Raw genomic sequence first — 15,332 nt, 5'->3', positions numbered from 1 at the left:
TCTTGATTTCTCTCTCCATTTTCCAACCTATCCAGAAACTTCCTGCCACTCAAGCCTTAAAACTGATTTTACTTATTTATATGTGAGTATTTTTGGCTGTACCTCTTGGCTTGTGGGATCTTAGTTCCCCGACCAGGAGTGAACCTGGACCCTTGGCAGTGAAGGTGCAGTCAAGAACCACTCGACCACCAGAAAATTTCCAAACCTTTTTTTAAACTACACTGTGTGGCCTTAGACAAGTCACACCCTCTGGGCCTCCAACTCCTCATCTGTAAAACAGTGGGCTTAGGTGAGATGCCCTCTGATCAAGCATTCTGTGATACTGTCACTTACAATATTCAAGAAGTCTTCCAGACCCTCTCTCATCTGATGTCCTCCTTTAAATAAAAAATGTAGTTCCTCCTCTTCCATGAACCTATTGCTGATCCTCCAGCCCCGACGACCTCGACTCACTCAGCCCAGACCCTGCTCTTAGGCTGCACTGTCCTGGTTCAGCTGTTAGTTTTTTCACATAGCTGCTTTGTCATTGCAGTGATGCAGGGGCCATACACATTTACGCGCCCACCCACTCCCACTTTCCTTTATTGTCACTGACACTTGAAATTATTTGACTTTCAAATGTTGGCAATTCAGTGGGTGTCAAGTGGTCTTACGTTTTAATTTGCTTTTCTTTACCTTACTAGTGAGGCTGGACATCATCTCTTAGGTTTCTTTCTGTGTGAATTGCTGATTTTTATTGTTCATCTATCTTAAAAATGGTTTTTTCATGTGACTGCTGGGGGGAGGGGCTTCTAATATATTCTATATAGTAATCCTATGTCAGTATATAAATACTGCAAGTGCCTTCTTCCACTTTGCTGCTCATCAGTTAAATTTGTATATGGTTCCTTCCCTAAATAGAATGATTTCATTTTCATGGTCAAAACACATATGGTGGGAAATCCCTGGGGATCCAGTGGTTAAGACTCCATGCTTCCAGCAGAGAAGACACTGGTTTAATTCCTGGTCAGCAAACTAAGATACCACATTCACGTGATGTGACCAAAAACTTAAAAATAAAAAATAAAAATTAAAAAAACCATATGGTTTATGTTTTCATAATCTTAAGAAATTCTTTCCAGACCCAAGGCAGTAAAGTTATAATTTTTGCTGGAACATAAAGTGATAAGGTGAGTCTCCATATTCTCAGTGGGAATATTTTAAAAATTTTAAAAATTTTTGGCCAGTTTCAAAATATAAAGTTTTAGGCATATAGAAGTTATAGGCAAATAGTCAAACATCTGCTAACTACTTTTATTTAGTCACTCACAAGTTTAAAATCACATAATTTATAACATAGTATTTTAACACATATTGCTGTTTCCACTTTCATGTTCCATAAAATAATTTTTATTCTAATTCTTCTCATGTATTTATTTTTGATTATGCTAGTGGTTTCTAAATTATTTGATTGATTGATTTAAAAATAAATCCATTTATTTAAACTAAAACTCCCCACCAAGACCAGTTCGTTCTTTTCTCCCACCTCCTGGCCCCTGTCTCTGGTACCCACAGATCTGTTCTCTTCTGTTTCTATAAGCTTGTTTATTATTATTCCACATAAAAAAGAGATTATATGGTATTTTTCTTTCTCCAACTTATTTCACTTCACATAATGCCCTTGAGGTTCATCCATGTTGTTGAAAATGACAATATTTTATTTTTTATGACTGAATGACATTTCATTATATGTACGCACGACAATTTCTTTATTCTTTCATTCACTGATGGACAGTCAGTTTCTTTCTATGTTGTGTCTACAGTAAAGAATGCTGCAGTGAACATGGGGGTACCTATATATATTTGAATTAATGTTTTTGTTTTCTCTGAATAAAAACCCAGAAGTGGAATTGCTAGATCATATGGTAGTTCTATTTTTATTTTTTTGAGGAACATCTATACTATTGCTATATGTCTGTATGTTGCTGAATCCTTATGCAATAATGGTAGGAATGGAAGTTGGTTAAGCCATTGTGGAAGACAGTATGCAGGCTCCTCATATATTTATTAATTGAAATCATTTTAGAATAATGTATCTTCTCCAAAGAGCTTTGAAAGAGTGGCCATAATTTGGAAAGGGAAAAACTTAAGGACTTATATCGAAGGTAATTCTCTCTTTTCTGATGAATAATTTTGGGTAAAAATGCTTTGCTTTATATTTATCTGGCCATCTGTGATATTGCACTAAGCCTTCTTCTATTAGTGTTTGTTATTCTCCTTTCACATTTGGATCTTTACTGATCTGGAATTTTTGCATATGGTGTGATTATGTTTACAACTTTCTTTTTCTCCAAACACTAAATTGACATTAATGCCATTTAGAAACTATTTGATTTATTGCCAGGAATTGTATGCCAAATTCCCCCACATGCATGGGTTTGTCTCTGAATTATTTAGTTCAATTGGTTTGTCAGTTCTTGCGTTCACTTAAACATGTTTAAATTATTAAGGCTTTTAAAAAATGTTTTCATATTTGGTAGTGCTAGTTCCCATTTCTTTGCCACCTCACTTCCCAGAAAACTACACTATCCTCTTCTTTATCAAAATTGTCTAAGATTCTCATGGACTTTATTATCATATATATCTTAGAATCAGCTTGTCAAATTCTCCCCAAATTCTGCTTTGATTTTGGTTACAAATATGGGGGGAACCTGACTTCTTCATTGTGATATGATGCCTCATCTATGAATGATGGTATGTCTCTTCACTTCTTGAGGTCTTCATTTGTGTACTTTAATAAAGTTTTCCTTTTATTCCATAAAGTTCTTATACTTTTGTATGTTAATTTCTAAATATATAAATATATTATGGTTTTTAAACTCCTATTATAAATGGTTGGCAATTTTCTATTATTTTCTGATTATTAAGATATTATGGGGCTTCCCTGGTGGCTCAGATGGTGAAGAATCTGTCTATAATGCAGGAAACCTGGGTTTGATCCCTGGGTCAGGGAGATCCCCTGGAGAAGGAAATGGCTACCCACTCTAGTATTCTTGCCTGGAGAATCCCATGGACAGAGGAGCCTGGCTAACCTCCCTCTGCCTCCATTTTCTCATAGTTAGGATGGGGAGGTAATAACATGATTCAAGAGTGGTGGTGGCAGGACTTCCCTGGGGGTCCAGTGTCTAAGACTCTATGTTCCCAATGCAGGGGGCCCGAGTTTGATCCCTGTTCAGGGAACAAGATCCAACATGCCACAACTAAAGATCCTACATGCTGCAACTAAGTCCTGGCTCAGTCAAATAAATTAAATGTTTTTTTAAAAAAGGCTTGTGGTGGCAAATCAGGTAAAATATATGCTAGTATTTCAAGTAATCCAGCTGCAGGGTGGAAAGATGTTGAACTAGTTATAGCGACTGTACCCCAAAGGTCAGTGTCTAGAGCAGTGAATCCTAACAGAGAAGATGGAGAGTGAGAAGAGGTGAGATGGCAAGGGGGTGGACGTGAAGCTGAACAGCCTGGGAAGTCATGTAATCCTGACCCAATGCAGAAGTGTGTAGTTCTGAGAAGACTTTGAAGGAAGTCACAAATATGGTCTTACACTCTTGGTTTTCAATTACAGATGTTGGATGGGTTGAACAATTTTTTACTTTATAAAATGGAAGCTTAAGTTAAGACCACCTGTCCAGAAGAGGAGCTTGTGTACGTCCAGGGAGACTAGGAAGTACCTAGAAGAGCTTCAGTATTATGGCCAACCTCTCAGAAAAAGCATAAGACTACATTAGTGAATTTCTTCAATGTGCCAGTGATGTCATTGTCATTGTTTTTGTTTTCACCAGTCCAGGTGGCTGGTAGACCCTCAACAGAAACTTACAACATTTCCAAGCTTGTGCGACTATATACCAACTGTCTTCCTCTTCTCCGATGTGAATGCAGCCCACTTCCAGGCCTACTCAATGGAGAGGACTTCCTCTGCCCCAAACCCACAGTGACTTCTCTTTTCTCTTTTAAGTCCACTATCCAGATTGCTTACCCCCTTTAACAAAAACTCTTCTCTTTCTAGATGTTTCTTCTCACTCTCCAACCGACCTGCAAGTGAACGACATGGAGGCAGAGGCCACATCTCTTAGCTCTTGGGAGTCCGTCTAATGCTTTGCACATACACACCATAGTTAGTCCACTTCTGACCATGGTGGCTAGGTTGGTGGAAGAGGCAGTGGGCAAGGAGGGGACTCGCTCTTTGGGCCCTTCTATAGTGGCAGTAAAAGAGGGACAGGGACTTCCCTGGTGGTCCAATGGTTGAGAATCCGCCTGCCAGTGCAGGGGACATGGGTTCGATCTCTAGTTCAGGGAGATCCTACAGGCCAGAGGGAAACTAAGCCCGTGCACCAGAACTATTGAAGTCCGCGAGCCCTAGACTGTGCTCCACAGCAGGAGAAGCCACAGCAATGAGAAGTCTTTGCACCACAACTAGAGAAAGCCCATGAGCAGCAGTGAAGACCAAGTATAGCCAATAAATAAATGAATACAGAGGGACAGCACATGGGAAGCTGCCTGGGGTTCCCTAACTTCAGTCCGGGGTGCTGCATAAATGGTTATCTAATCACCAACAGCCACAGGACTGGAAAAGGTCAGTTTTCACTCCAATCCCAAAGAAAGGTAATGCCAAAGAATGTTCAGACCACCGCACAATTGCACTCATTTCACATGCTAGCAAAGTAATGTTCAAAATTCTCCAAGCCAGGCTTCAACAGTATGTGAACCATGAATGTCCAGATGTTCAAGCTTGATTTAGAAAAGGCAGAGGAACCAGAGATCAAATTACCAACATCCGTTGGTAATTCTAAATAGATTACCAACGTTGGATCATCGAAACGGATTACCATTCGTTGGATCTTTGACAAAGCAAGAGAGTTCCAGAAAAATATCTGCTTCTGCTTTATTGACTACACCAAAGCCTTTGATTGTATGGACCACAACAAACTGTGGAAAATCAAGAGATGGGAATATCAGACCATCTTACCTGCCTCCTGAGAAATCTGTATGCAAGTCAAGAAGCAACAGTTAGAACCAGACATGGAACAACAGACTGGTACCAAATTGGGAAAGGAGTACATCAAGGCTGTATATTGTCACCCTTCTTATTTAACTTATATGCAGAGTACATGATGCAAAATGCCGGGCTGGATGAAGCACAAGTTGGAATCAAGACTGCCAGGTGAAATATCAATCACCTCAGATATGCAGATGACACCACCCTTATTGCACAAAGTGAAGAGGAACTAAAGAACCTCTTGATGAGGGTGAAAGAGGAGAGTGGAAAATTTGGCTTAACAATCAACATTAAGAAAACTAAGATCATGGCATCTGGTCCCATCACTTCATGGCAAATAGATGGGGAAACGATGGAAACAGTGACAGACTTTATTCTCTTGGGCTCCAAAATCACTGCAGATGGTGACTGCAGCCATGAAATTAAAAGACACTTGCTCCTTGGAAGAAAAGCTATGACAAACCTAGACAGTGTATTAAAAAGCAGAGACGTTACTTTGTCAACAAAGGTCCACCTAGTCAAAGCTATGGCTTTTCCAGTAGTCATGTATGGATGTGAGAGTTGGACTATAAAGAAAGTTGAGCACTGAAGAATTGATGCTTTTGAACTGTGGTGTTGAAGAAGACTCTTGAGAGTCCGTTGGACTGCAAGGAGATCCAACCAGTCCATCCTGAAGGAGATCAGTCCTGGGTGTTCATTGGAAGGACTGATGCTGGAGCTGAAATTCCAGTACTTTGGCCACCTGATGTGAAGAGTTGACTCATTGGAAAAGACCCTGATGCTGGGAAAGAATGAAGGCAGGAGGAGAAGGGGACAACAGAGGATGAGATGGTTGGATGGCATCACCAACTTGATGGACATGAGTTTGAGTCAACTCCGGGAGGCCTGGTGTGCTGCGGTTCACAGGGTCGCAAAGAGTCAGACAGGACTGAGAGACTGAACTGAACTGAAGTGAATTACCAACAATGCTCAAGACAGTTGAAATATTCTTTGGAGTTGACTAGAAGTGGGGGACAGATCTATGTGTGTAAAAATGAACAAAAAAAATAGAGTTAAGAGGAAAAAGGGAAGGAAGAAACCACTTCGCTGAGCACAGGTCTCTGGGTTTTTCTGTCTAGCTTAATCCTAAAACCACCTTCAATCTTCTCATTAATAGAGAAGTGAAATTGCCTGCGTTTCCTGTTGCTGCCTTATGAAAGGTTTCACATCTCCTTTGGCTGCCTGAGCAGAGACCCAGGCATGAGAGGGAGCTCGCCGAGCCTCCAGGAGGTGGCGGAGGGCCACGCAGAGAGCATTCCGGATCCAGGCAGGCTTTGGAGACCTTGATAAGGATCCCAAGACCTGGTTCCTAAGGTTAGGCTTACCACCTACCTGGCATTGTAGGAGAGACTTTCAAAGGGGAAGTGAACATGTGTGGAGGAGAACTCACACAGTTTTGAGACTGTTGAAAGAGAAAGTAGAAGACACTGGTTCAGAGTGGGAGGAACTCTGAGCATTGGAAAGATACGACTCAGAGGGATGTGCCGGCTCTTCCCTTTTTCCTTTTCTCAGTGGAGGCCACCACAAGCTACCTCTGTATGGTCATCTCAGTCCTAACACAGTGAGTGTGTGGGCACACTCAAATGTATGTGTGTGTGTACCTTGAAACCTTCAGTGTGAATTTTCAACTTGTTTTCCAAACTGTAAAAAGGACAATTAGCAGGACTTTTAAGATGAAATGAAATAGCGTGGATCTCATAGTATCTGCCACAAAGTAGAAGCTCAACAAATCTTGGACTCCCCCCTCCTCCATCTTCGGTTCATTCAACACCCTTCACGGCTGATTAGAGAAGTTCAAGGGTAGAACAATCATGTAACCAGGTGGGGTTGAGGGCGGGGGTGATAGGAAAACATGGTCAGAGCATCAGTGAAGCTCAACTAATTACACAAAACAAGTTTTTGGTTCCTAATATTCATCTATACTTTCGTTTTGGGGATATACTTTTCCTCTTTCCTTTTTTCTTCATAAATATCATATTCTCTTGGAGTCACAGACTTGGAGGGAGGATGGGTAAGTGTAGTGTTAAGGGGTTCCCTCCTTATCCTCTTTTGTTTAGCTCACTATTAAGTCAAGTTTAAGAGCTTTCAGGAACCAAGGTGGGGAGAGGCAGCCCTGAAGCCTTGTGGGGACCACAGGGAAGTCAATTTAGGGTTTTACATTTGTAATGAAAAAATCTACCAGCTGTATAAGTCACAGGTGAGAATGAATTGCTATGTGGTTTGTGTTTTCCTGGGGAAGAAGAACAGGGGAACTTTTATCTCATTTTTCTAGTGCCTTCACAATGCGAGGAGGGCCTGCCCCAAGACAGATGGGACCTGTCAGGGAAACACACAGGGGCGTTTTGAGTTTGGGGGAGACAAGTGAGCTTTGGGCACTGGCTCATGACCAACTATTCATCAAGCGGATTAGTGGGGTTGCCCAGCAGTCTGCCCTGAGATGGTTCAAAAGATAGGAGGATAGGGTGTCCTGGCTCCAGAAAGCAGAAAGGGGAAAATGAAGCTCATCTGGCTGGAAAAGAAGAAGCAATGGGAGCCCAGGGAGGGATTGTTCAGGACTGTGGCCCTGAGCTCTTACAAACAGCGCCTCTTATTCTGCCATCTTGCTTTGAGGCCAGACGACTGCAATCTTAGCAGCCCTGTCTCTACCGCATTCCCCAGAAGGGCCCCTTGTCCACCTATTTCCTGGGCAATAGGACAGACCACAGGTTATGTAATCAAGGGTTAAGTTCCACAGTAACTTCCCTTAAAGGAGCAAGAGAGGTTACCTTGTCTCAGTATCTGGGGAGACCTTGAAAGAAAACAGTTAGACCAGTGGGCAGTCTCGGCTGCATATATCCTGGGAATACAGGGTTTATTCTCTCCACCAATCTAGGGAAATCCAACTGTGTGTGTGTGTGTGTGAGTCGCTCAGTCGTGTCTGACTCTGCAACTCCATGGACTGTAGCTCACCAGGCTCCTCTGTCCAAGGGATTCTCCAGGCAAGAGTACTGGAGCGGGTTGCCATTTCCTTCTCCGAGGGAGATCCACCTACAGACTGGTTCTGTGGGAGAATGAGAGACCAGTTGCTAAAAGCCCAGGGCAGGATGAGATCTACCTGGTAACTGATGATGCTGGGCTGAGATGCTCAACGATTTGTCTCTATGCTTGTCCCCGCCTACCCAGGCAATCTGACAATTCTCAGTTTGGGACGCTCAGTTGATCTGGCAAGGAACAGGTTTAGTATCTCGGGCCTTAGTAGCCCCAAATCTCTCATTTAGAGAGCATCAAGGGGCGTGGGCAATACCACATTCCCACTTAGTGTGTGGAGGATCTCCCTACCCAGGCTGGGACTTCTGGGGTAGACGAAGACCCAGGGCCCCTGGAGGAGCTGGTCCAGGGGACCGAACTCCCCGTGTCTCCCCAGAGCAGAGCATGACTGTCCTCCTGCCGCTGCTGCTGGGCCTCAGCCTGGGCTGCACCGGAGCAGGTAAGGACTCTCCTTCCTCTGCTCCCTTTGGATTGGGGGGTTCCGTTTTGCTGTTGGATTTGGATACCCCAAAGCAGTCCATCTCCCTATTATATATTCCCACAGCACTTTGTACTGTAGCTTTGTAGCAATTTTTTGAATTTATATTTTTACATTGAAGTATTGTTGATTTACAATATTGTGTTAATTTCTGCTGAGCAAAGTGACTCAGTTACACACATGTATAGTTCTTTTTTATATCCTTTTTTCCATTATGGTTTATCCCAGGATATTACTATAGCTGCCAGAGCTGCACAGTGGAAACTTGTTTATCTGTGTAGCACATTTAATGTAATTAAGCTGTGTAATTATTTGTGTAACAGATATCTCTTGTTGGAATGTAGGCAAAGGTGATAACTGCCCTGTTGATAACTGGTGCATCCCCAGTTCCTCGCGTGGTGTCTGGCACACAGAGAGTACTCCAGATACACATGTGGCATGGATATTTAATAATGTATCCAGCACAGAACAAGCCTGACTCTTTCCTTTGACCCCTTTTCTCACTCAGTCATTGGTCTTACTGAAGGTCTTATTCCTGGGTACATCGTTGTGTTTAAACATGCAGATAATTTTGCATCACTTGTGTCTCCATGCTGAGTCATATGTAAAGAGGAAATGGGATCTAGGAACTTCTCTGTTAGGATCACCTAGTCCCTGAATCAGGACTTGCAGAGACTCCTGTTCATGAGCAGATGCTGCCTCAGGCAGAAAACCTGCACCCTCCTCACCGGGTGTAACTGGGGCTTGGGCTCCTGCAGAGGACTCTGAGCCGCCCCCCCCCTTTCTCTGGCTCCTGCAGGTGGCTTTGTGGCACACGTGGAAAGCACCTGTCTGTTGGATGATGATGGGAATCCAAAAGACTTCTCGTATTGCATCTCCTTCAACAAGGATTTGCTGACCTGCTGGGATCCCCTGCAGGCCAGTATGGTTCCTCGTGAATTTGGGGTGCTGAACGGCTTGGCTAAGTACCTCTCACAGTTCCTCAACAGTAACGATGCCCTGATCCAGCGCTTGTCCAATGGTCTGCAGAACTGTGCTGCGCACACCCAGCCCTTCTGGAGCTCTCTGACCCACAGGACACGTAAGGAGAGAGGGGAGCAGAGGGGCAGTGAGGAGAGGGGAGGCCGCGAAGGCTCCCTCCGTCGACAGGGGGTTTGAGATGTGGGCAGAAAAGAAGCAGAAAAGTGGGAGGACCTGTGATGTAGAAAGAGGGAGAAACAAGGGGGTTGACAGAGGTGGGGTTGGAATGCAAATGGTGGGGGGTGGGTGATATTTGAGCAGGCAAGGAGCTTCTGCTGGGAGAGGAAGAATGTTTTCCTTTGATTTAGGGCATCTCAAGAGACAGATCCAAGTTCAACCAGGGGTTGAGCTGTCAGAATAACCAGAATGGCTTTCCCCAAAATGCTTGTGCCTCTGTATCCCAGGTTCTGGTGTCCCGGGTCTAAGATGGGCCCAGGCATAGGACAATTTGGAAAGCCTCCCAGGGGATTCTGAAGCAAAGTGAAAGTGAAAGTTGCTCAGTTGTGTCCAACTCTTTGCGACCCATGGACTATAAAGTCCATGGAATTCTCCAGGCCAGAATACTGGAGTGGGTAGCCTTTCCCGTCTCCAGGGGATCTTCCCAACCCAGGGGTCGAACCCAGGTCTCCCACATTGGAGGCGCATTTTGTTCCAGCTGAGCCACAAGGGAAGCAAACTCTCTCCCTAATCACTTGCATAGAGAATATCTTGAGATTGGTAAAAAAAAAAACAAAAAAAACAAACCAGACTTGAAGTTCTCTATCTTAAAAAGGATTGTGTCTCAAGAAATCATTTCTCAGAATTGCTGGGGGAAGGTGCTTGTTAAAAATGCAAGTCCTGGGACTTCCCTGGTGGTCCAGTGGTAAAGAATCTCTGCTTCCATTGCAGGGGGCCTGGGTTCAATCCCTGGTCAGGGAACTAGGATCCCGAAAGCTGTGTGGCACAGCCAAAAATAAAAACAGAAATACATTTAAAATAAAAACATAAAAATACAAGTTCTTGAGAGCTACTGCAGATCCGTTGAATAAAAATATCCAGGGATGAAGTCTAGGGAATCAGCATTTTAACACAATGTCTTGGATTTTTATTGAGGATTTTATTTGAAAGACACCAAAACAAGCTGAAGGGTCACCTAGAAAAATAAATTACTAACAGATGGCAATATGAATGATCTGATGAATAGGGTCCACCCTCATCCAAATTTAAGAGTTAGTCCTGAATTAGTCTTGCTCCCTTAAACTATTCAGGCTTCCCAGATGGCACAATGGTAAAGAATCTGCCTGCCAGTGCAGGAGACTGAGGAGATAGGGGTTCAATCCCTGGATCAGGAAGATCCCCTGGCGTAGGATATGGCAACCCACTCTAGTATTCTTGCCTGGGAAAACCCATGGACAGAGGAAACTGGCAGGCTACAGTCAATGAGCTTGCAGAGAGTCAAACATGACTGAGCAAGCACACATGCCTTAAACGCTTCAAGGAAAAAAATACTTTCTTTACCGAGTTAATCTGTTCAATGAGATTTGAGGACAGCAGTGTTTTCGTACTTTTGCTCAACCCCACCTGTAAGTCTGGATGACAGTTTGCTTTTATGTACTTGCAGTGAACACAATGACTTCTGAAACAGTTTGCAGTTCAGCCCCAGCTTCTACTTATGGGGATCAAACAGGATTTTGGAGGAACAAGAAAGGAAGGAGGAGGGATGGAGTGGGAGACAGGAGAGTGCAGAGGAATATATTCCAACTTCTCATTTTCAAAGGGATGTGTGGAGGCCTGGGGTGAGGGCGGGGAGGGTGGGTTGGCAAAATCCAAGAAGCACTGAAGTAGGAAAGAAACCAGGTTGGAGGAAAAGCCAAGATGGGGCCCTCCTTCTTGACTGTTTTTTCCTCCTGTGCAGGACCGCCGACCGTAGAGGTAGCCAAAACCACTCCTTTTAACACGAGGGAGTCTGTGATGCTGGCCTGCTACGTGTGGGGCTTCTACCCAGCGGATGTGATCATATCATGGAGGAGGAACGAGCAGGAGGTCCTCCCTCACGGCAGGGCCCACAAGATCGTCCAGCCCAATGGAGACTGGACATACCAGACCGTCTCCCATTTGGCCACAACCCCCTCTTTTGGGGACACCTACACGTGCGTGGTCGAGCACATTGGGGCTCCTGAACTCATCCTTCAGGACTGGAGTAAGTGTGTAGCAGCTGGGAGGAATTAGCGTTAAAGCAGAGAGCTACTGGAATTCCCTGGCAGTCCAGTGGCTAAGATTCTTCGCTTCCACTTGCAGGGGGGCCAGGTTTGACCCCCACGTGCTGCTGTAGCATGGCCGACAACAACGAAAAAAGCAGAGAGCTACTGCAAGTGGGTGGTTGTAAAAAGAACACCAATACTTTGGCAGAGGGAAGAAGATGTAGAGAGGTCCACGGTACAGGGAAGAGAGGGAGATGCTGAAAATGAGTGAGTCTGGAGGAACTGGTAGAGAGTTCTCGACCCGAGATGGGGCCAGGGGGTACTGGAACAGAAAGAGTTAATCATCCTTGCTGTTGCTATGGTGCTGTGGTTGGTGTTCTGCGCTTGTTGCAAGGTGGGAGGGGAGCCTGATTGTCCTGAAAAGAGGATGTCGATTTGGTAACCATATTTTCAGAACCCCAAATTGTGATGCAATATTCTAGGATCTTCAGATTTCCACTGTTCCATTGTCAGGTCAGGGAGGGGAACTGGAGAAACAAGGATCGCAGGAGAGTGAGGAGCCTCTCGGAGTTGCCCCACTGGATGGGGGCTGCCCTCTCAGAGGGAGGAAGCCAAGGCTGACAGATGCTTTCTTTGATGTGCACGCTTGGGGGCTACCGTGTCAAGGCATCGCTGTTTGAACCGCAGGACTGGAAGTAGTTAAAGGAATTTGGGAGGGGGACAGGATTCAGACCAGGACCAGCTCCAGGAAGTGGAGGCTGTGGAGGGGGTGCAGAGTCAGGTTCTGGAAGGACCCGTGGCCAGTCTGAAAGTGGACAGGTAGAGACACCTGAGCCCTCGGATAGTGTGGAACCACAGAAAGTTACGGAGAAGGCAGTGGCAGCCCACTCCAGTGTTCTTGCCTGGAGAATCCCGGGGATGGGGAGCCTGGTGGGCTGCCGTCTATGGGGTCGCACAGAGTCAGACACGACTGAAGTGACTTAGCAGCAGCAGCAGAAAGTTAGGAAAGGTGGAAAGAATTTAATAGGAAAATGCTCAAATAAAGTGGTCAGGGGAGCAAGTATTGTCACCACAGGCAAGTGGAGAGAGGCGTGGGGGGCCCTTCATTTTTGGTCAGGGTGCCTTTGGGGTGAAGCAAGAAAACAGGAAGGCTGGAGAGACCCCACCATCCTTGCATCTGGAAGCTGGGGTGCAAACCTGGGGAGAGGGGTTCCTCGGGGACCCACAGGAACAGAGACCCACGGGACGGGGTTTTGAGGAAAGAAAGGCCACTTGCTCGGGCCTGGATTGGTGTGAGCCCCGGGCTCCAGACCTCTGAACCTCTGGGCGGAGTTCGCAGGCAGCGAAGGCGCTCCGGGGACCAGCTCTGGGAATCGGCCGCAGTTCAGTCCCTGTTTCCGCAGCTCCTGGGCTGTCGCCTGTGCAGACGCTGAAGGTTTCCTTGTCGCTGGTAACGCTCGTCCTGGGCCTCATCGTCTTCGTTTTTGGTCTGCGCAGTTGGCGGAGAGCCACCTCCTCCGGTGAGTGAGCCTCCCGAAACGTCGGTCCCAACCTCTGCTCGCTTTGTGACTGGTTCTCCCGTGGCGTCCCCCATGGCCGTGGAGGAGACGTTCATCCACCACGCCTGTCCTGGGTGGGAGGGATCAACTGAGAGATGGGAATTGACACCTACGCACTGCTATGGATAAAACAGATCACTAATAGCAACCTGGTGTGTAGCACAGAAAACTCCTCAGTACTCTGCAGTGGCCTGGATGGGAAAAGAATCTAAGACAAGCGTGGGTATAGGTGTATGTATAACTGATTCACTTTGCTATACACCTGAAACTAATGCAACAACAGTGTGAATCAACAATAGTCTAATAAATATTAAAAAAAAAAAAAAAAAGACTGTCCTCAACTCAAATATTTTCTTCTCCTAGGCTACATTTTCCTTCCGGGGTCCAATTATCCAGAAGGTAATGTCTCTGTTGGTCTGTGTGCCTCCTGGTCCCTTGGAGGGGGAGACAGAGGGAGTTATCTCCGGCTTCAGCCAAGGGTGCCGATGGCGGGGGTGGTGTGCGTCCACTGGGATCAGGCTGAGGGAGTGACTGAAGCTGCTGCTGTTGGGATCAGGAGCAGAAAGGAGGAGGACCTTCCCTCTCTGCTTCTGCCCAACAGTGTGTCTGAAAGTGGCTCCTCAGTGCTTGGTGATCTAGAATTTTCCACATCACTGTGTTAAGGGCTCTGGCATGGATGGTTATAGGCACGAACGATGGGGTCTAGTTGGCTTGAAGCTTTATCATCTCCTTTTCATTTCTTCTGCAGGTCAGCACAATTGATAGAGGCAGAACCCTACAGCTTTCTCTCCACGTGAGAAGGAGATCCGAACTCTTGGCACACTGCTGGGGCCCTCCAGCTCCTCCAGCCCTCCACATCTTCTCGACCCTATGGTTTCTCTATTTAAGTCTTTGAATTTCCCAGTCTTCCCTATGTGAGGGCTTCCCTTGTGGCTCAGCTGGTAAAGAATCCGCCTGCAATGCGGGAGACCTGGGTTTGATCCCTGGATTGGGAAGATTCCCTGGAGAAGGGAAAGGCCACCCAGTCCAGTATTGTGGCCTGGAGAATTCCATGGACTGTATCGTCCATGGGGTCACAAAGAGTTGGACACGACTGAGCGACTTTCACTTCACTTCATTTCACTTCCCTATGTGAACCTTGGGGGAACTCACTCCTGCTAAGAATATTCCATAACCAAGGTGCTGTCCGTAGGCAGAGCCCAAGGCTAAATATCTGGGGTGAATATCATCTGGGGAGGAAGGTCAAAGACCCTCTTGGGGGCCCCCTGTGTCACAGAGGGCATGAATCACTGTTGATTGCCTCTGAGGAATAAACTGGTGGAATCCTGTTTTTTTCCATGCTTTTTCCTGCGGTCCTGGGGAGGGACGGCGGGCAGTCAGGGGCTGGGCTTGAGTCACACTCCGCCTGGAGCAGAAGAGTCAGTGTTTCCTCCTATTTTCCCATCCAGACACGACCGAACTGGGGGCTGTTTTCTGAGGGATAATTCATAAGAAGACTTTAAACTTTGGTGGGAGGGAGTCACAGAGTCAGAGATAGTAGGAGGTTAACAGTTTTCTGAACTCATAAGGGATCTTAATGAGGATTAAATGAGTTCATACTTGTTATTGGCCAAGAACATCACCTGGTGCCCAGCCAGCCCACCGCCGTGATCTTAGCTGTTAGCAGTCACTCTGCTTTCCGGGCCAGGCTTCCTACCAGGTGCTTTACTTGCTCTCTTTCGCTTGATCTTCATCACAACTCTGACACAGACCCTCAGGTAGTCAGGGTTCAAGGGGCAGAGCTCAAGTTCAGGTCTGAATTCTGGGCCGTTATTCCTTCCACAACCACATCTCGAGTGCTTGTCCCGAGGTAGGCACTGGGCCAGGTGCTTCATGCTGCATCTCATTCACGCTCCACCGTCACCCGGTAAGGGGGAAGTGGTCTGCCTCTGAGTCCCAAGATGAAAGTGAGGTTCAGAGAGGTTAAATAGCTTGGCCAAGATCGAACAGCAAATTCG

The 15,332-nt window shown here is 45.9% G+C and overlaps 1 protein-coding gene across 1 annotated transcript; it reads left to right on the top strand.

Moving 5' to 3' along the window:
• The first annotated feature begins 8,241 nt into the window (after positions 1-8,241).
• LOC133059378 (HLA class II histocompatibility antigen, DM beta chain) lies at positions 8,242-14,663 on the top strand. Its single transcript, XM_061146397.1, has 6 exons — positions 8,242-8,537; positions 9,376-9,657; positions 11,491-11,775; positions 13,180-13,296; positions 13,699-13,734; positions 14,084-14,663. Exons 1-6 carry the CDS (start codon positions 8,483-8,485, stop codon positions 14,095-14,097), a joined length of 789 nt encoding a protein of 262 aa, XP_061002380.1. The 5' UTR covers positions 8,242-8,482; the 3' UTR covers positions 14,098-14,663.
• The last annotated feature ends 669 nt before the right edge of the window (positions 14,664-15,332 follow it).

The sequence above is a fragment of the Dama dama genome, chromosome 7 (genome assembly GCF_033118175.1).
Source record: "Dama dama isolate Ldn47 chromosome 7, ASM3311817v1, whole genome shotgun sequence".
Lineage (NCBI taxonomy): Eukaryota > Metazoa > Chordata > Mammalia > Artiodactyla > Cervidae > Dama > Dama dama.
The sequence above is the reverse complement of the archived record's forward strand: the minus strand, read 5'-3'. Positions and strand labels throughout refer to the sequence as shown.